Source organism: Sebastes fasciatus, chromosome 13, assembly GCF_043250625.1.
Source record: "Sebastes fasciatus isolate fSebFas1 chromosome 13, fSebFas1.pri, whole genome shotgun sequence".
NCBI lineage: Eukaryota > Metazoa > Chordata > Actinopteri > Perciformes > Sebastidae > Sebastes > Sebastes fasciatus.
The window spans coordinates 13,825,659-13,846,845 of NC_133807.1; the positions used below are offsets into that span (position 1 = coordinate 13,825,659).

General features: G+C 41.0%; 1 protein-coding gene across 1 annotated transcript; it reads right to left on the minus strand.

The window, feature by feature from the left end:
* Positions 1 to 2,668: 2,668 nt before the first annotated feature.
* On the minus strand, positions 2,669 to 18,005 carry engl (endoglin, like). The gene is made up of 17 exons (XM_074655596.1): positions 17,194 to 18,005; positions 15,718 to 15,838; positions 14,224 to 14,393; positions 13,369 to 13,506; positions 13,009 to 13,183; positions 11,754 to 11,925; positions 11,513 to 11,657; positions 10,397 to 10,589; positions 9,951 to 10,120; positions 8,975 to 9,130; positions 8,123 to 8,206; positions 7,764 to 8,018; positions 6,424 to 6,948; positions 6,053 to 6,197; positions 5,860 to 5,961; positions 4,174 to 4,288; positions 2,669 to 3,212 (listed from the first exon to the last, which is right to left on the minus strand). The coding sequence occupies exons 2-16, from the start codon at positions 15,785 to 15,787 to the stop codon at positions 4,176 to 4,178; spliced, it is 2,613 nt and encodes an 870-aa protein (XP_074511697.1). The 5' UTR covers positions 15,788 to 15,838; positions 17,194 to 18,005; the 3' UTR covers positions 2,669 to 3,212; positions 4,174 to 4,175.
* Positions 18,006 to 21,187: the final 3,182 nt, after the last annotated feature.

A 21,187-nucleotide genomic window follows, 5' to 3' on the forward strand; every position in this document is an offset into this window, starting at 1 on the left:
GGATGTGATTGTAGCCTAGTTTGTGTGCATGTGTGTGATTTTCCCATTACTGAATGAAGCATCCTTAATAACCTGCAGCTGGGCTCCCAACAGAGATGATTGATGATGATGCATGCATGTGCTTTGGCTACTGAATCAACAGGTGGTCCATTTTGAAATTACTTTCTAAAAATGAAAGTTAAAAAAAAAAAAAACTCAAAAACTCTCTGTACCATTTCTACAGCACATCCAGTAAATGTTACATTGACATAATCTGATTTAAAGCTGCACTAATCAACATTTTCCTCTTAACAATGGATTGAAAGACTCAGGTTGTTCTCGTACACCATTTGTAGCTATACCTACGAAAAGTAATGCGCTGTAATTCGTATAAATCCCACATAATCAATTTGTATGTAATCCACGTAATCGTGAACCAGGAAGTCAACTTCCGGAGTCATTTTAACCCATACCTTAATCTTTTCCTAAACCTAACCAAGTTGTTTTCTGGGAAAATGGTAGTTTATTTTTAAAAGACTGTATGCATGTAAGGAGCGGAAATTGACACGTGTTGCTGGATATTCATAGGAAGACGCATAAAAAAATTAGGAATAACTCATCAATATATTTTTTAGAACTGTTGTTTTTGTCATGAGTACTTCCACACAGTACGCAAATATAACGCTGTGAAAAAGCGATGTCATTTTTTTCTGGAATGATTTTCTAAGCTTTCGCGGCGCGATTAAAGACATCAACCATCAAGATGTGCAGAACCGTTTGAGTTGCACCTATATTTATGCAACAACAACACGGAGGCTCCGTAGTCCGAAGCAGGGGGGCAAACTTGATTTTCCTAAACCTAACCAAGTAGTTTTGTTGCCTAAACCTAACCAAGTTGGTTCCTGTGAAGACAGAAGTTTATTTTGAAAAGACTGTATGCATGTAACAAGCGTAAATTGACACGTGTTACTAGACATTTGCAGGAAACGCAAGAAAAATGAGGAATAACTCATTTTTGTAATTTTTTTTCCGGAACAAGGTTGATTTTCTGAGTTTTCGCAGCACAATTAAAGGCATCAACCAATCATGTTATGCAGAAACGTTTGAGTTGCACCTATATTTATGCAACCACAAGGAGGCTCCGTAGTCTGAAGCAGGACAGCAAACTTTATTACTCCTTTGACAAAGGCAGCTCAGACTGAATCCACTCCTTCTGTTCTTACCTTTCACAATAAAAGCCCTAGACATATAATATTCACAGGCGAGTATGCGTTTTTATTCGTCATGCCCCCGGTGTGTAAAGGCCTTAATGTGAAAGGGGTTGCTCATATAGGGAGGAACCCACATAGAATTAGCACCCAACTCCGTTCCCAGGGACGGAGCCGTATGGAGCATTTTACCATGTTTCAACTAATTGTTGTGGTTTTATGGATGCAACTTTAATGTTTTGGGTCAATCTCGCTGCTCTAATTAGGTTTTTTCTCCTGCAAATACAGGCAGATATATATTTTTTTTTGCAAAAAAAGCTCTAAATAATCCACTGTATACGCTATCTGCTCAGCATCAAGCGGCAGACAGACACTATAGTGACTAGCTGGTGAACATAGTGGAGCATTTAGCAGCTAGAGAGTATTTTCCTCAGGAGTTAGAAGAGACCAACGCAGAGCTAAAAGGAGAGTGAATGATGAATTTATTCCCATCAGGCAGACAGCAACATGACTCCAAATCACTGTTGCTGTTTCTGCTGTAAATATCCAATTGTTTGTTAAAACATATCAACATTATACCATAAGGTGAAAATACATGTATGTCAGCGTTGTGTGTAATATATTCTACAGTATTTTTTACTTATTCACAACACATTAAAGCAGCAGTGGGTAGAATTGGGGCAAATATGATAAAAAAAAACGGTCACTATATCCTGACAGTAGTACATGAGACATGTAATCTGAAAAAAAATCATGTGCCTCTGTGTCCTCCGGTGCTCCTAATGGCATCTGCGAGATTTCACAGACCGGAGGAAAACACCCAATCAGAGCCGATCTGGAGTCTGCTGTCACTGAGCAGCTGTCAATCACTCGTGAACTCCGATGAAACGGTCAAACTAGGCAGCGCTGATCAAATATGAATCAATATTCTGTTACTGTAATGACTGTTTCCCACCACAAATGTTTTCAGAAACATCTTGTAGTGTACTGTTTAGCTGTAAAATGAGAAAGTGTGTGACCCGGCAGCCATGTTGAGATCAGTTGAGGAAATACCAAGCACCGCCAACCGGCCGGCGCAGACTTTTGAGGAGAGAAATAGTCATGACAGTAACAGAATTATGATTCATATTTGATCAACGCTGCCTAGTTTGACCGTTTGGTCGGAGTTCGCGAGTGATTGACAGCTGCCTCCATTGAATGAACAGCCAATAGGAACGCTCTCCCTCTGAAATGACCTGTGATTGGCCAAAGTCTCCCGTCACAGGCTAGAGTTTTTAAAGCCTGTAAACAGAGCCATGAGGAGGTGCAGAAGTCTAGTTTTCTCTCAGAACACTTGAATTACAATATGCTGAAAGGTTATTATGGAATTTTTGCCCAATGATGCCAAAAATATTCTGCCTACTGCCACTTTAACTTTCTTTGTAATATTCGGGTTGCTTGTAATTTGAGAGTGAAACAGCAAGTCAACATGGATCTCAGCTCATTTATTTAATACATCTTTTTTGCCTCATAAACACAAAATAATTCACATACAGATAATATGCAGCTTCCGGCTGATTCACAGTTACAACACATATAGTGAAAATGATTCTGTAAAACATTGACTCGTCAAACAGGCACACACAGTAACCTCTCAATACATCTTTGACCTCGTGTTCCGTCTCTAGAGGCGGCGTCGATGACGTAGTTTCAGTTTTAGTCACTCCAACCAGGTTTAGATCCTGTCGGATCCAGATAAACATCTTGCCATGTGACGACTCGCTGCCACTTTTGAAATGACTTGATGCAGAATGGCACGCAACACCAAACAAACAATGTTTCGCATTTCACAATGCGGCGATGAGCAAGTGCTACTGTATTCACATGGTTTCAGTCCTCTCCGTTGCACGGCGATGAAGTACGATGGAGGAGAAGTGCACAAACATGGCTCTACACACACACACACACAAGCAGCTGTGCTCGCTCACACACACAAGCTGTTAGAACCTCTGTCCCAGTTCTTTTTTCTCAGATTTGCAGGAAATCCTGAGAAAGAGATAAAAAGAATAAAACTGTTCAGACCTGTCTAGCATGTCGGAGTTGAAATCTGCAGGTGCTCGCCTAATGCTGATGGCGCTGATGGCGCTTCTAACCACTACAGTTTATTTTAACTGTTCACTCTGGGCCGCCCAGCTGGAGTGAGTTGGACAGTTTCACTCGATAAATTGTGAAAATGTGTTTAATTTGAACAAAGGGGATTGTGGTAGGTCAACGTATTCTCATACAACGGTTCGTATGATATCTCCCGAAAAGTTATTCCTCATTTTTCGTGCATTTTCCTACAAATGTCCAGCGTCAATTTCTGCTCCAGTCTTTTCAAAATAAACTTTAGTCTTCACAGGATACAACTTCGAGCACCGGAGGACACAGAGGCACATGTTTTTTTTCATGTACTACAGTCACGATATAGCGACTGCTTTATAAAAATAACTTTTTTAATCATATTTGCTCCAGTCTCGCCTACTTCAGCTTTAACCACAGACCTCATTTCAGGCATCTAACTAAAAACATTCAGAAAAATCTATTGACTTCCAGACGAGGGAACTAGGACTCATTCCTGCACTACTCTATACTCTATGTTTTTTGTTTTAAGTATCAAATTCGATGCAGTGGAAATATCTTTTTTATTCCACGCATTCTTCTTCATGTCAAAACCTGGCGCCTACATTACCCATAATGCATCTCGATTGCCAAAAGTTGGAGATTCAGGTGTGTTATGTTAGTAGCGGTTCATGTAGCCTCAAGAATAGATCGGGGGCGTGCTACAGAGGTGAGGTAACCTCACTGCTTTCTAACTCCACATCCCCAGATTTTTTTTTTTTCACTTTCAGAGTCTTCAGCCTCAACCGATGCCGACTGAAGTGACATCACTTGAGGCAATTTATCAATTTATCAGTGTAAAATTGGTGGAGTTGCCCTTTAAACGACCTTCCTCATCAGATCTTACCTCTACACCGAGCTGGAGGACTGTTTAGACAGTGGCGGTGGATTCCAGATGATGTAGCCTTCCTGAGTGTTGTCTGTTAACTGACTTTCTCCTCCAAGTGATGCTGGACGTGCCCCTTCAAAAGATATAATTATACAATACCTTTATAATGTCTCCACACGACCACAGGTAGAAAAAAACATAGTTAATAATGTTTAATATGGTAACCTGCAAGATAGTCTTTTATTTTATTTTTACTAACTGGTAGTTGCTATGATGTAGGCAGAGTAGGCAGAGCTGCCACATACTTTGCCTGTGGACTGTGGATAGTCAAAAATCCCTAAATTCCCTCAAACCCAAATTATCCTGATAAAATAGCAAATGTAAAACTTTTGCGGACTGGCTTCAAGTTGAATTACAATTATGTTACATTAATCAGTGATCAACAATATCAAAACAGATTTAAATGGATAAGATAACAAAGTTAATGCGATAACGCGCAGATTCTTTTTAACACCACTGATTTCTTCGTATGAAACTACAAAATGTATTACATGAAATCCATTGGTACCAACCATGTCATACTAGCTTGTCGCGAAGGAGGTTAAATAACACTCCAAACTTACGCTAAATTTTGACGAGGAAAAACTGTCATGGCCATTTTCAAAGAGGTCCCTTGACCTCTGACCTCAAGATATGTGAATGAAAATGGGTTCTATGGTTACCCACGAGTCTCCCCTTTACAGACATGCCCACTTTATGATAATCACATGCAGTTTGGGGCAAGTCATAGTCAAGTCAGCACACTGACACACTGACAGCTGTTGTTGCCTGTTGGGCTTCAATTTGCCATGTTATGTTGTATAGCATATTTGTTATGCTAAATGCAGTACCTGTGAGGGTTTCTGGACAATATTTGTCATTTTGTGCTGTTAATTAATTTCCAATAATAAATATATACATACATTTGCATGAAACAGGCTTATTTGCCCATTCTCATGTGATAAGAGTGTCAAATACTTGACAAATCTCCCTTCGAGGTACATTTTGAACAGATAAATATGTACGATTACGCGATTAATTGAGATTAACTATGGACAATCATGCGATTAATCACGATTAAATATTCTAATCGATTGACAGCCCGAATACTCACTATTCTGTGATTTGTTCATTGGGTAGGTAATCAATTTTCAATTTTGGTATTTGGTTATTTGTTTTTTTCAATCCCTTGGGATTACAAACATGCATAAAACACACCAAACCTTTTGGAAAATGCTTCTTTTTTTCAATAACAAATAACAATAGTGTAGAATAACAGAATCCTTAAAAATGAAAGCCTTTGATTTAACCGAAAGACACGTGTTGCAGCGCTATGTTGTCCATCTCAGCCGACAAACGAGAAACGTCTGGCTGAGTCCTTCCCGAGTCTTGGAGACAAGCTAAGAGCCCTCGTCGTCGTTGCTCATGTCGGAGCGGAACCCATGTGAGGCTCGGGCCCCGAGGAAGCCTCCGCAGGCTGCATTACGTACGGGCTTGCCGGCACCGTTTAGGGGGAGAGGGCCCACAAGACGCTGAGTGCGAACAAAAGGCGTAAAAACAGCTCTCGTGGACTCATCGTGACACATTTCTGATCAAAAAAGCATGTGTGGGTAAAGCCTCTGATTGTGTGACCTATAGGTGACAGAGGGAAGCTGATCTCATTACCTGTGTAATAATAAATGCACCACAGTCCCCCCATCAGACCGACACCCATCACAAAGGCAGCGAAAACGATTCCCATCACTGGTCCTGTCTGCACCACAGGGCCTATAGAGACACAATGTTAATGATAGAGTGTGACGGTAGGTTAAACAGACTCACAGTATCATTGAAAAATGGCCAAATAAATAATCCTCACTGCTGTGCTCTGGGTCTGGACTGGCCAGTGGGGAGACACTCAGTCTCTTGGTTCTTTGGCCAGCAGGAGGCCTCGGCAGTTTGGGTGCCAGTGAACTAATAGCCTGGGTGACCACCATGGGCCTGGAGAGGTTTCTGATCTCACACTGAGATGGGAACACAGGAGAAGGCAGGTATGTTAGTTACGCTGTTATCACCTTGCAGTGCTATGATACCCGGTGTTGTCACAAAGCACAAATTATGATTCAACACCAAGTGAACAGGATAAATAAGTATCTACAATCCTACAACGTTCTCGTACTGCTATACATTTGTTTTAGTTCTTATATTTAAAATAAAGTAAATAGGCTTGTGTGCTAATTGTTTCTGTACCTGATGTCTGGTTGATCTAGATACAAGTGGAGGGATACGTAGCCCACCCTGACAGTCATTCTTTACTGTTTCCTTCGTGGTTTCCCCTCTTTTCAAGTCAGAGATACACAGGCGAAGGCTGCAGTGGAGGAACTGCATAGAGTCATTATAAACTGGTCGCAGGATGAAACTAAACCTCAAGGGCTGTATCTCCACCTCTGCTCCCACATCTGTGGTATTCTTTTCCATAATTTCTGGTGCTCTCTCACTCCCTCTTCTCTCGACTTTGTGTCGGAGTGGGACATCTCCATCTCTGCCTTCTTCCGGTCCGTCTATCTCTTCCTTTTCCTCTTCCAGTTCGTCGTCATCACCTTCATCCTCTTCTTCCTCTTCATCTTGTGTCTTTGCACCGAGGGTCAGCGAGGGGTCTGAGGAACAGCCGTCGCTTATGACAGTCCAGAAACGAGACTTTTTGGGGTCCGACAGAGGAGAAATCACACATGACTTCACCTCCACGACATCTATGAAGGGCCCTTTGGCTGAAATCTGCAGTAGGACAGATAACAAAGAGGAAGAGGACAAATTGCAGTTGAATGTTTGGACAAGATGTTTGATATGAACATTCAAAGGGATGTGATGCACATTGATTTTACTGTTTCACTGGTTACAGAATGAGTGCTGAGAGTATCTCATACACATCATTTGCAGTGATCACGATGTTTATTAGAGTTTAGAATAATAAAAAATGTACACCAATGAAGTTCTTGACTTCGAAGGATTTGGTGTTGACCACAGAGTGTATATAAAGATAGACGACATGACAGCTCCCTAAAAATGAAACCAAAACATCTCCACCGCCCCCTGGTGGCTGGCTGCAGTATAGGTCATGAATCCCACCTCATGAGACAAACTAAAAAAGTCAAAGTACACGTCAAATAATCTTTTCCCAAAGATTGTTTCTGTCATTTTAGGTAGTTCTTATCACACTGATGAATGTCCAAGTGTTCATTTTTCTGACAAGTTTGGTTTTAATTAGTTATTTGATGCCATAGAAAGGGGGGTGAGATGTCATGATTGGTAGCTGGCAGCCTCTCTTGCTGAGAAGCTGCGGCCGTGCTCGACTGGTTCGGGCGGGTGACCTCGATACCGCGGCTCCACCGCCCGATCACTACTGCGCAGACTCTGGCTCCAAATGATGTAAAAATCTCAAAATGGCAGTTCACGTATCTGGGATATTTTGGCTTCACTTCTGTACAGTGGGAGGAAGTGTAGACGCATCTCCCATCTTTATATACAGTTTAAAGTGTTGACAGTGTGCATCAAATAAACACCGAAAATATACAACACACACACACACAGACCTCAACATAGACACGGTGGTCTGCAGTGATGACGCAGGGGCCAATCCGTCTCTGCTCGTAGCTCTCAGTGACAAAGAGCTTCAAAATAAGCACAGGCCCAGATCTGCGTCTGGGTGTCGGTAGGTGGCTCAGTCCTGGATCAGGCCCCGGACCCTCGGGGGCCCAGGGGACCAGGCCTGCCGGAGGAGTGTTTACATCAACATCATCACCATCGTCAGATCCAGGGAGAGTGGGGACTGCAGCCAAACAGCTGAACTGAGAGGACGAACAGGAGATTACAGGTTTACAATATTTTATGAGTAAGGGAGAAGGTGTATTGTACCAAAATAAAGGTGTATATAGGTATACAGATATCTCACATGTATGCCGAGTGGACTTTTGGACTTCATTTCTGTCTCATTGAGTGCCAGGATGGTCCGAGGATCGTCTTTCCATAATAATACCTGGCCAGAGAAGAGGGAACAGAATGGCGTACTGTATGGGATAATTCATTGCAACTGTGTAAGTCCTAGGGATGTAAGAAAATATTGACACACTTCAGTATCGCAATATGTTTTGTGACATCAATTCTCAAAAACACTATTGATTTTTAATTAATAGTTTACATGCAAAGATTCATGGCATTCAAAAGAAAAAGATTCTGCCTCTGTTGTTTGTCTCTTTACTTTTCTGAAATCACTCTGTATCTTCTTTCTTTCCAATTTTCGGCCTCTTAACCAAGATTTTCTCTCACTTAATTTACCTCTGTGCTACATCCTATTTTTAGGCTTCAACGCCACCATGTTCTGGTCATGATGACCTGGGTCACAAGTCTCTCAGGGGACAACTTCCACTTACCACAATTTGTCCATTATGTGCCTTGTGTTTTTGTTTTCACCACTGTCTGATAGACTTTGATCGGATTACAAATTCAGATGTTTCCCCCTCTGTGCTCTTAAAGCGTCACTCATTCTGTTTCTACTGTTTTCTCCTTCCCAAACCCCATTTTCGCTGCCCCTGTTGGATTATGAAAATGATTTGAACAATGATAACTTCAACTTTAAAATCTCCAAGACTTCTATAAAGGTTGAGTGAAAAAAAGATCATATTTTATTGTGTAAAATAAAGAAATTGAATTTGGTAAAATATATAATATAGGGTTTAATAGACAACAAAGAATTAAATAATTTTCTATATCCCTAAACCCTTTCTGCCAAAATGTCTTATCTCACCATGTTTTTGTACTGCACTCTTCTAGGCTGTCCCAGGAGCAGCACCTCAGTCCCACAGGAAATGACAGGGAACACCAACAGGAAATGACTCCCATTGGACTGAGCCTGGCACGTCGAGTCTCGTAGGGTCAGGGCAGCCGCTGGGACAGATAAGCTCTGCAGGGGACAACTGATGTGAGACGACGCAACTTTCAAATTGAATCATTTTTCTCTATAACTGGAAAGATGTACACATAGTTGGTTTGACAATAACTACTGAAGTGATCATTTTAACAAGACTAAGAGTCTACTTTGTCTGTGAGGCTGTACTCTGACACAGTGGTGGAGCTAAATGCATAGCAACATCCTCAAAATGACAATGCTATCATGTTTAGTAGGGATGATGTTCACCATCTTTTGCTAGGTAGCACTAAACCCAAAATATATCTGAGGCTAATGGGAATGTCATTAGGTTTGCAGGTATTTTGCTCATAAAACAAAGTTGGAAAATTACAATTTTGACCTGATGATGGCGCTAAAAGTCTGAAGATCACCATAATTAATACAAATCCAACCGCCCAAATGAACCGCACCAGAGTTCAATCAAAACCGACTAAATGTTGGCTTGTGAAAGTGCCATAAAACTCTCCATAGAGCTGAGGGGAGCTGTGGAGTTAAGTGTTAATTCTCTGTGGGTTTTATCACTTTCATATTACAAGTAGGCATGTGGTCAAATTTAGTAAAATTAAATATTGATTAGAGCAGCTTTAAATATGATACATGTACATGTCCACAAGATATTCCTAGCAAAGGTCAGTATATTTTATTGATGGTAATAATTCAGTTTTGTTGCAAGTTTAACACATCTTTTTGATGTAGACGCTACTACCAGCGGCCGCTAGGCATTATGGTCTTTGTGAAACCCCTGGACATATTAAGTTGTGGTAGCTAGCTTCTCTCTATGAATTGTTTACATCTAATACAGAGGTATGAAGACCTGCAGGATGTGTTGGTTGACGGTCACGCTGAGGCGTCCGTCCTCACACTGCACCGTGAAACTCTCGCGGCCTATTCCCGCTCTGCCTCCACCGTTCAGCCACTGCCTCAGTCTGCGCTCCTCGGCCCAGGGAGGCCTCACAACCAGAGGATTTATCACCGGAGCCACGTCTGTGGTACAGACAGAGAGGAGACACAGAGACAGCCGTGCCGAGAAATTAAACACTCGCACGTACACTTCAATGCCCTTCATTCGACATTTACGATGGAAATATTCTGCTTTCATTTCTCATCCTCCATCTTCAAAAGGGACACAGAAGACCAAGCAAATACTTCTCCTATACATGAAGGAAATGAGAAAACAACTAGGGTGGATTTCAAAATGAAAGTGAAATGTTCAGGTCACTCACACAGCGATGGAAACAAGAGACACACAGGAGTCCTGACCTGTGACGCCCCCAGCCAGCTGGATCACAAAGCGATTGGCCAGGTCAGCCTCAGTGTATGAGGTCAGCTTGGAGTAGCCGCTCTCACGGGCCCACACAAGAAGGTCGGGTATGGTGGACAGGTCAGAGTTAAGTGAACTGGACAGGGTCAGGTCAGGCTCAGGTGGGTAAGGTGGGGACACACTGTTAGACGACTACGGAGAGAGAGAGAGAGAAGACAGATACACAGAAATCAGGACAAGTATGTAATCAAAGTACAATCAAGTAAAAGACAAGACCGTGATAATGCAACATGTGGAAAACCCAGTTGCCCAGTTGGTAATCCATCCTTTATCTGTTTATGGCTTAACCTTGTAGAGATGTTGTAAAGGTAAGTTTGGTCTCAATCTCAAACTCAATCATTTGTCGGTTACAGCATACTGCAGCCTCAAAGGGACAGCGTGTAGGATTTGCCGGCATCTAGTGATGTGGTTGCAAATTGCAAACAACTGAGAACACCTCCGCTCACTCCTCCCTTTATAAGACTACGGTAACGTGAGCAGACGGGTGCAAAACTGTGGTAATGCCATTTGCCCTGCTCAGAGACCATCCTTACCATAATAACACTACTATAGGGGCAACGGATGTTAGACGGCGGCTGGCGGTACCACGGTTTTGCACTCTATGACTCACGTTATCGCAGTTTCACAAGCGTGTCAGAGAACTACGGTGGCCTTCAGGTAACGTAAAAACGTGAAAAGCTCTCTCTAGAGCCAGTGTTTTGGTTTGTCCGTTCTAGGCTACTGTAGAAACATGGCAGAACAACATGGTGGGTGTCTAGAAGGTAGCCCACGAAATCTGGCAAGACTCGGTGCCCGATGACCTATCCTAACCCTAACTATTCCAGGTCAATGCCTAACCTCTATCATCTGGCGGGAGTTTTTCCAAATTGTAGGTTATCTCTAGACACGACCCCCGTGAAGAGGACCCGCTCCCTATGTAGATATGAAGGGCTCATTCTAAGCTAATGAAAACACAACGATTCTCAGTTTCCCGTGATTATACACCTAAATGTTACACACTGTTCCTTTAATTTAAGAGGACAAATTCAGATACGAAGAAGAGACGGGGCCCTTACATGAACAGATATATGACCCCGGACACCATGAGCAACAATGGCCCAGTTGACTGGCACAGAGCTGCTGAGAATCAGCACAACCGCATGGGTCTTTGAGTTGGCCACTAGGGGCACAAGAGAGACGATCACCTCCACCTGAAGAGAGCTGAAAGAGACGGAGAGAGACAATATTAAACATTGCATGGCTGTACAACAGCAATATATGCTCCCGCCAGGACTTTCCGAGGCTGCATGTTCTCACCCACAGAGTCCTGAGCCCACTGAATGGAGCTTGATCACATGGACTTCAGGGCTGATCCCACCTGCTGGCGAGTCAACGCAGCCCTGCACATCCTGTGGCTGCAGCTCAGAGGTCATGTAGTTGTGAGAGAGGAACATGGACTGCAACTGGCACACAGCTGGCAGGGTAAGATCTGTTATATGGAGTAAAAGCAAGAGGCAAGAGGGAAGTAGGTTTCACAAGATCTTTCTTCATAATCTGTCCGACCTGAGCCTCGCGTTCTGTCTGGTGAGAAGAGAGATAAGACAGGAGGCTATGACCTGACTTTTAACCTACAGAGTATCAAACCACTGCACAGATGTTTAGGTTGAAGCAATAATTTGAAATTCTGGGAAATGTGTTTGTCTGCGAGCTGCTGGCTGTAGCTACATATTTACCATACCAAAAATAGTATACTCCATTTTCACTTTTATTTTTTAGTAAATATGCAGTAAACCCGTCTGAAGCATGATACATTGTGAAAAGAATTTAAACTTTAGTAAATGGGCAGTGTTACGTGCCTGCAGGGCCAGACAGGCCTGCAGAGTTTTCTCCTGTGTTGTTCTGCCCCTCCTCCTTGTCTTGCAGGTGCTTCCAGGATAAAGAGTTAATGGAGGTGATTGGAGTCCACCTGTGCAGAGTTTGCCAGCTGCAATTAGCTCACACTAATTCCATCCAGCCAATCGCTGTCGTGGGCTGCCCATAAAAGAGGCACACTCTGGGCTCTCTCTCTCTCTCTCTCTCTCAGACTCATTTGTAATGAGGTTTTTGGATGTTGAAGTCTCTTGTTTCCAGTGGGAAAGGAAAGATAAGGTTTGTGGTAAGGAGGTAGAGGGCATAGGTAAGTCTGGGGTACCCTGTACACTTGCACGTAGGTCTTTTCATGTCTAGAAACACTAGGTTTAGTGGTTGTTGCCATCCCATGTATGTTTTGTAAAACTGCTGTTAGTAGATAAGTTAGTTAGCCTTTTTGTTTGTTGTGTTAAAGAAGACAGATTTAGTTAGGCCTAGTTTTGGTTTCTTAATTTTGATTATTTGGCAAAACTATATTGTCCCTACCTCCACCACATTTGTGAACCTTCCGTTGTACTGAAATAAACTGTTACAGTTTGAAACTTCACGTTGACTCTGTTTTAATTTGGTTGTTGTTTAGTTATTGTTCCACTTTGTGGACGTAACAGGCAGCATGATGGTTGAATTAATCATCATAATGATATCTGGTTTCTTGTTGGCTCACCCTCTCCCAGTGGGACGTAGACTCGATTGCCGTGTGCTGTGTGTGTCAAAGAGGACATGTTGCCATGGTGTTTCAGAGCCCAGCGGTGCAGCGCACGTGGATGAAAAGGCAGCGAATGCACCATTTGGACATTAAAAAACAGGGTGTGGGACTGCACGCTGGAGTTTGAGGATATCTACAGATACGGGCAAAGAAGAACATTTCAAGGGAAAGACATTGATGGAAAGTAAAAACAACATACGGATTATACAGCATATCATTTAAATGTGCACTCAATCAAATGAGATTTGGTAGTGAATGACATTGAGGGTGTTATATAACACAGATGTGATGGGCAGGTTGTGACACACTGTGACTGACCTGCACCAGCACTGGGAGGTTGGGAGGCAGCCTCTCAGCCTCCAGCCACCAGGTGACGGGGAGCCTGGAGCTGAGCAGCAGGTGGAGAGCTCTGAGAGGTGAAGAGGACAGAGACAAAGGCTTCAGCAACACCGTCACCTGCAGACAGAAGAGGAGAGGGGTGTACATACATATATATATATTGTGTACAGTTGTTATCGCCAGTCATTAGGGAGTTAAATAATAAATAATAAAAACAAATATTTGTCTGGAGCCACAAAACCTTTGAGCATTGTGATGAAGGTAACAGAGTTTATAGTCTAAGTATATAGTATATAAGTCTAATGCAGTGAGGGCCAAAGTGCAAATGTATGACGGAGTATTAGGACCACATTGAGGGAAAAAAACATCTGCGATTTCGAGAATAAAGTCATAACATTATGAGAAAAAAGGAAAAACACGTAAAATTACTGCTTTATATTATGACTTTATTCTCGTAATATTATGACTTTATTCTCGAAATCCCAGCTTTAATTTTTTCTCAATGTGGCCCTAATACTCCGTCGTACCATAGACCTACAACAATGATAAATAAAATTGGAAATGTAAACAAAAAAAGTTATTCATTTCCACTAATTTTTAAAAAGATTCCACAGGGAGCCACTGGAGAAGGGCTAAAGAGCATAATGTGGCTCCGGAGCCGCAGGTTGCTGACCTTGCTGACCCCTGGTCTAGCATTAGCAAGCTAGCTAATTTTGTTAGAGTGTTGGCCTGCCAGCTAAACGCTTGGGGAAATTTATGTGTGTTAATGTAATAACATTATACTCCTTTTTTTTGGATTCCAACTCTTGAACACACTTTGAGTTAGCTCATCACCTTGTTTTCGGGGCTGTGTGTCACTCTCCCCACTGCAACCACATGAGTTTCCTTGTCCCCGCGTTCTCTAGCTTCACAGCCCGGACCAGCCTCAAACCTCTCCAGCAGACCCTGGACCGGGTGCAGCGCCCCCACCGGTCCCACAGAGCACCGCACCTCCACACTCTGAGCTGAGGAGGAACAGCAGATGTGTAACTATCAATGGAGGAGGTTGCTCCTTCTCTATTTTTGAGAGGCAAGAAGGAGAACAAAATATTAAAGAGTAATTGGTTGAAATGAACCATCACCAAGTCTCAGTATCATTTATAATCTATTTTTCTCTCTTTGGAAAAAATCTATTCTTTAAAGGACCCATATCGTGCTCATTTTCAGGTTCATACTTGTATTTTGTGTTTCTACTAGAACGTGTTTACATACTGTAATGTTCAATAAAACCTTTATTTTCCTCGTACTGTCTGCCTGAATATACCTGTATTTACCCTCTGTCTGAAACGCTCTGTTTTTAGCGCATTTCAATGGAATTGCAACGGAATTGCGTTACTAGGCAACAGTTTGGGTCCATGTTTACTTCCTGTCAGCTGATGTTATTCACATACACTGCAACAGGAAATATACTGGGACACATTTAGAATGTTTATGTTTAAAACCGTGTAATGGTTTATATATTGTATATTTGTGACATCACAAATGGACAGAAATCCTGACGGCTTGTTTCAAACACACAATTTCTGAATACGGGCTGTGTGTGTTTCTCCCTATACTGAGCGTTTTGATAGTTTAACAGTATTTATAAAGCACTTAAACCTGCTTTATAATATAAAAGACCTGCAAATTTCACTTTTTACAATATGGGACCTTTAATAAATTCTGATTAAAAGGCTTCAACAGAGAAAATGTGGTGTTTGGTTTCTTCAAAAACTCCAAAACAATATTTTCTTATAATAAATATGGTATGTTTCCTTCTAATCTTTTATTCATAAATATAAATTTAACAATAAATATCTTTAGTTTTTTTCTTGAAGGATGTTGAGCAATATGTGAAACTACTTTCTAATTTGACTAAGAAAAAGGTGATTAAGACACTCACAATAGGCCTATATGTAGGTTTTAATATTTTTGTTTAGTGTGATATACCGCTGCTGTGGGGTGTACACTAATATTCCTCTAGGACCAAAAACAAATAACATGAGTTCTGCTTCTTCTACATGCAGGCACACTGGTCCAAAACCTGCATGACTGCTGTTTGCTGAGCCACGTCTTGTATCTTCCTCTGTGATCTGTCAGACAGACGGTATCATGTGTGCATGCCGAGTTTAAATCCCTGCTTGGAGGTCACTGGTGGAACATTTCCCAGATGAAATTTATCACTTTCATTCTGACAAGTAAAATAAAGACCTTTGACCCTTGAGCAGCAGAGGAAATAATGCATTTGTTAATGTCTTCGCCACACAGGTAGATGGGTGTAAAGTTGACACGTCCTACTGATGTTCTTACCTGCTGTTGTCTTCCAGAGCAGAAGGAGACAGAAATCAGTCCATCCAATCCTCGACAGTGAAGGCATCATGAATATTTCACTACTACGCTGACTTAATGTGACGACTCCTCTCGCAACATCCTCGTGAACAGAAACAGGAAATAAGACATATGGTACATACCATATTATATAATACATTAGCTATAGTCTTCAGTGCTTTCTACTGTTGTAAATTGGCTCAGTCACTTATATAATTGAGTTATCACAATATGCAGGTCTGTGAGAGCTGCAGTATTCCACCTACAGCAAGTACTTATCTAGAGAGGTGCAACAATTAGTCTATTAATCGATTTGTTGATCGACAGAAATTATAATGAGCATTACAATATTTTTCTGACATTTCAGACAAACTGATTAGTCGATTAATTAAGAAAAATAATTGGCAGATTAGTTGGTAATGAAAATAATTGTTAGTTACAGCCTCATTCATCATGTTTCCTTTAGCCAACCATCCTGGTTGCTATGGAAGCCCATTTACACCAGGAAAAAAAAAAGATTTATAGTTTGTCATGATAAAAAAAAAGTGGTATTTATAACATAGCAAGACAGAATAATTAGATAGAAAGTCAAATATTTATTTAATTATGATATAATAAAAAAATGTTTTGACTCACTAAGTCAAAGTTATGAGACATTGAGACTAACGTGAAAATAAAATTCTGCAATAGTAAGTCAACATTATGAGGTAAAAAGTAAAAAAAAAAAAAAAAATGAGATCATAAATCAGAACTATTAAATGAAAACTAAAAATGATGATAGACAAAATAAATCAAAATTATGTGATGAAAGTACAACTATTGATTTACTATCTCATATTTTTGACTCACGACGATCATTTTCATTTTTATCATGACTAAATTTTCAGTTTTTTTAATTAACTGGCAGAAATGGGCTTCCATAGTTGGCAAGGAATGTACATGAACTTTATGTTTTTACATTTTTTTTTCAAAATATACATGAATATCAGAGTATGAATATCAAAAAGAAAAAAAAATAATAGGCACAAAGTTTTGAGCCTTCTGAGAATCCAAGGAAACTCAAATTTGAGCAACAAGCAATAAATTAAAGATCAAAGAATTAATATATATTCAAACAGCAAGAAAATCAAGCAATGCAGGACCGAATGATATAACTGAAATTAATATTTAAAAGTGTAGATCAAACCCACTAAAAACAAATCTCACAACAAAATATAAATACGGTTAGAATACATCATTTTCAAACTAACAAAAATAAAATTTCTATGCTGATTTTGATTTCTGTGCTGGTTATATTATCGTGATATTTATTCCCAGAAGGACTTAAAAGCCAGCTTGTGTTAGCTTCTACTTGTTGTGTCTAAAGTTCACCTCAGGATTGCTAAAACGTTTGTTCCCATCATGATCCAACATGTGCAGCAGCAGCAGACTAAACATGAGGAGAGGAGCTGAACTCACCTGCTGGTCGGACTGCTGATCATCCAGATGTTGCTCCAGCTGTTGCTGTAGGATTCACTGATCCAGCTGTTGCTCCAGGACTCACTGAGAGGGCTGGTACTCACAACTCAACACACATCACATACACACGCCCATCTCGCATAAAACTCTCAGCTGCGTGTCGCGTCAGGCTTCTTTCTCCAGCTGAGGTGCGACTTGTGGGAACTATTTCTCAGTGGAAACTCATTTTACGCACCGAGTTGGACGCACTGAAGTCCTGGTTGTAAAACACACGATTAAAGGGGCAATGGGAGGGACTGCAGGATGGTGTGACAGACTGGAGAGAGAGATGGCGAGATGGCGAGATGGAAAGGAATAAAAGGCTTTGGAAACGTCTCCAATCGTAGATGGTGGGAGGGATGGAGGAGGAGGAGGACCTCAGGAGTTTGACTGGCAGGTGAAATGTTTTTGGGGAGGAGAGTAAAGAGGGGCAAGCAACACACACATGAACAGTCTTCTGTCCCTCTGAGACGTTAGTAACATGGATCATATTTTCTGTATTTCTGCCTTTGAGTTTAGATTTTGAATTTTTCTCTCCTTACATTTCTATGAGATATTAATAAGGCAAATAAAACCCAAAATACACGTATATTTACATATTTATATAAACTGGGGAAAAAAAGTTTGGAAACTTGTGTTCGGTCGATTATTTCTCCGTTGTTACAATGCTAATGGTCATTGTATTTTACATGGTTGGAAAGCCTGTTTATTTACCTTCACAATGATGTCCAACTTGTAAGGATCATGCATTGGTGGGATGAGCAGCACAGCTGATTATGTGGGTAGCGCCCAAGAAAAATTTGCTTGGTGGATTGGATGATTGAACTCTCTATCAGTAACAAGGAACAAACAAGACATATTGGCAATTTTACACTTTATTAATTTCATACACAGTCAGGAGCCTCAGTAGTGGGTTGAAGCTCCATATGCAGCCACAACAGCCTGGCACGTCCTCCTCATGCTGGTCACCAACCTGGTCACACGTTGCTGTGGGATGGCGTTCCATTCCTCAACCAGGATTCATTGCAGGTCAGCCAGTTTGGCTGTGTGTTCCCTCAATGATGTCACTGGCAAAATAAGGCTTGTTATCATTGAAGGCCATCTCAATGCAGTGAGATATCGGGATGAGATTCAAGCCAATATGTCTTGTTTGTTCCTTGTTACTGATAGAGAGTTCAATCATCCAATCCACCAAACAACTCAAAAACAAGAGTCAACACCAACAGGAGAATACACTGTTTACCATTGGCAGAGCATTTTGGCAAATTTTTCTTGGGCGCTCCCCACATAATCAGCTGTGCTGCTCATCCCACAAATGCATGATCCTTACAAGTTGGACATCATTGTGAAGGTAAATAAACAGGCTTTCCAACCATGTAAAATACAATGACAATTAACATTGTAACAATAGAGAAATAATCCGCCAAACACAAGTTTCCGAACTTTTCCCCCCCAGTTTATTTATAGAGACATGCCTCCATTTTCACTTATATTGCATGTCACAGACTGTCAGTGCATACTTTTTGTTTTATCCTTTTCTACAAAAAAAACCCATTTGAGTCCATTTTTATGTGTTTGCATGGGGGACGTTTTCAAATAATGCAATCAAAAACTATTTTTAAAAGGGGCACTGATTTTATGTTGTTTATGTTTTATATATGTCTATAATGTTTTTTTGTTGCTGTGGAGGAGCTTTCTAAAAGCTGAGTCCGCCATGTTTCTATAATAACACAGCCAAACACTGGCTCTAGCGAGAGCTTCTCACGTATTTACGTTACCTGAAGGCCACTGTAGTTCTCTGACGCGCTTGTGAAACTGTGGTAACGTGAGTCACGGAGTGCAAAACCGTGGTATCGCCAGCTGCCGTCAGACTTCTGTTGCTCCTAAAGTAGTGTTATTATTGTAAGGATGGCCTCTGAGCGAGGTGAACGGCGTTGCCACGGTTTTGCACTTGGCGGCTCACGTTACTGCAGTCTTGGAAAGAGAGGAGTGAGTGGAGGGGTACTCGGTTGCAATCTGCAACCACACCACTAGATGTTGCCAAATCCAACACACTGCACCTTTAAATAATAAGTTAAAGCAAAAAAACTTGTCTATTGACATTTTAACCAACAGACATGAAGTTTAGGACATTTTGGATTCAGCTTAAATTTGTTCTTCTCGATGGAACTGATAAAAATAATCCTTAAAAATATTATTTGACATAAACTATTAAAAATAGCCTGCAGGTGTGGAATTTAAAAGACATTGGAACAACAGCAAAACTACAGCTCAGTTTTCTCTGTGTTTTTAGAGACATTTCCACTGCGGTCTATAAAAACACGTTATATCAAATAATGACCACTCATGTAACTAGTGTACAATTCAGCTTTCTTAATTGCTTTTGGAGACTTGTTTTGCATAGTGTGTGTGTGTGTGTGTGTGTGTGTTGCACTCTTTGTCTACATGTCTATATTTTTTCTACGTGCAGTTTCATTCCCACTGATGATTCAAGAATGTTTTAATGACGTCCATTTCAGGACACCATTAACAATAACAGCTGGGACCCGGCCTGGCTCTGCATCAGTCTCCATCCAAAAGCAGTAATGTTCTCCATCCAAAACATCAACCCACTCAGAGATGGAAAATATTTTGCCAAACTGCTGCAAAGCTGGCCAGATATTATTAGCGCTCGTATTACATTTTATCCACAAAATCCATCTGAGCTTTTGTGAGTTCGGAGAACTGATGTGGACATCAGCCGATTCTGCTAAAAGCTGAGTTCACTGTCCTGGTGTCAGTGTGACTCTTAGTGTTGGCACAGATCAGCGGACAGCTGTCAGCTAATATAGTCAAAGAAACTTTGGAAACATTTTTACAATGTCATCAGTCAAAACTATTGTTTTTATATGTTGGTATTTACAATCTGCATTACGTCTCTGAACGACAGGTCATGTCTGACCAGGTGACAAAGAAAAATAGTATCTAAGGGAACATTTTCAGGTGTTTAACTCTGAATATCTGTCTGCTGTAAACACTTGTCACCATAATCCGATAATGTAAAACACCAAAGAGTCTTTCTGTCTGAGCATCAAAATGACTTACAGTAACACACTGTTATCCCCGTCAGCGTACGAGGTCAGAGAGGAAAGAAAATCCACCTCCTGTTATATAAATGAAGGGATCTCAATTTAGACTTGGTTGTATATAAATCTTCTACTTTACTCCCATTGTCTAAAACAAGATTTATATAGATGTACACAGACTAAATCATTTTTAAAACAGTGAAATCTGACTGCTGAATACATGCAAGAAGCAAGAATTGCTTAAGTGTAGAATACTAGCTAACGCGACTCAAGAATCTACAGCCTCTCAGTGATCTGGGATTTGAGCTAAATGCTAACATCAGCATGCTAACATGCTCAGTGACAATGCTGACATTTAGCAGGTACAGTATAATGTTCACCAATGTTTCCATACTACTATACTATTTATGATGCCAGAAATTGGCAGATTTAGGGTGCGTTCCAAATTGCATACTTTTTATTTTTAGTACGTACTGCAGCTGTCTTTACAAAGTATGTACTGTTGCATGTAGTATGCATACAATTGGGACACACTACTTTGATCCTCTTGCTCATATACCCGCTGTGCAGACGATTGTGGGTCAGAATAGCCTAAAAAGCTGGCTTACATACTGCAAAATGCGACCGGGATGTAGCAGGACATCCTGGTATTTTTCGCGTACTGCATTTGACATACTAAATCTTTTTCTGGCATACTAAATAGTATGGTAGTAATGGGTATTGGAAGGCACAGTTAGTATGTCCCAACACATAGTGTGTCTGATGCAGTATGCCAAAAATACCAGGATGACATGAATGTCTGCACCAAATTTGATGGCAATCCATCCAATAGTTGTTGAGACATTTCACTAAATACCACAAATGTCGACCTCATGGTGGCGCTAGAAGAG

Coding starts and splice junctions, on each gene's coding strand:
- engl (XM_074655596.1), bottom strand. CDS start 15,787: ATGATGCCTTCACTGTCGAGGATTGGATGGACTGATTTCTGTCTCCTT. Junction 14,394..15,717: donor GCTCTGGAAGACAACAGCAG/GTAAGAACATCA, acceptor GTTCCTCCTCAG/CTCAGAGTGTGGAGGTGCGG. Junction 13,184..13,368: donor ACCTCCCAGTGCTGGTGCAG/GTCAGTCACAGT, acceptor CCGTATCTGTAG/ATATCCTCAAACTCCAGCGT.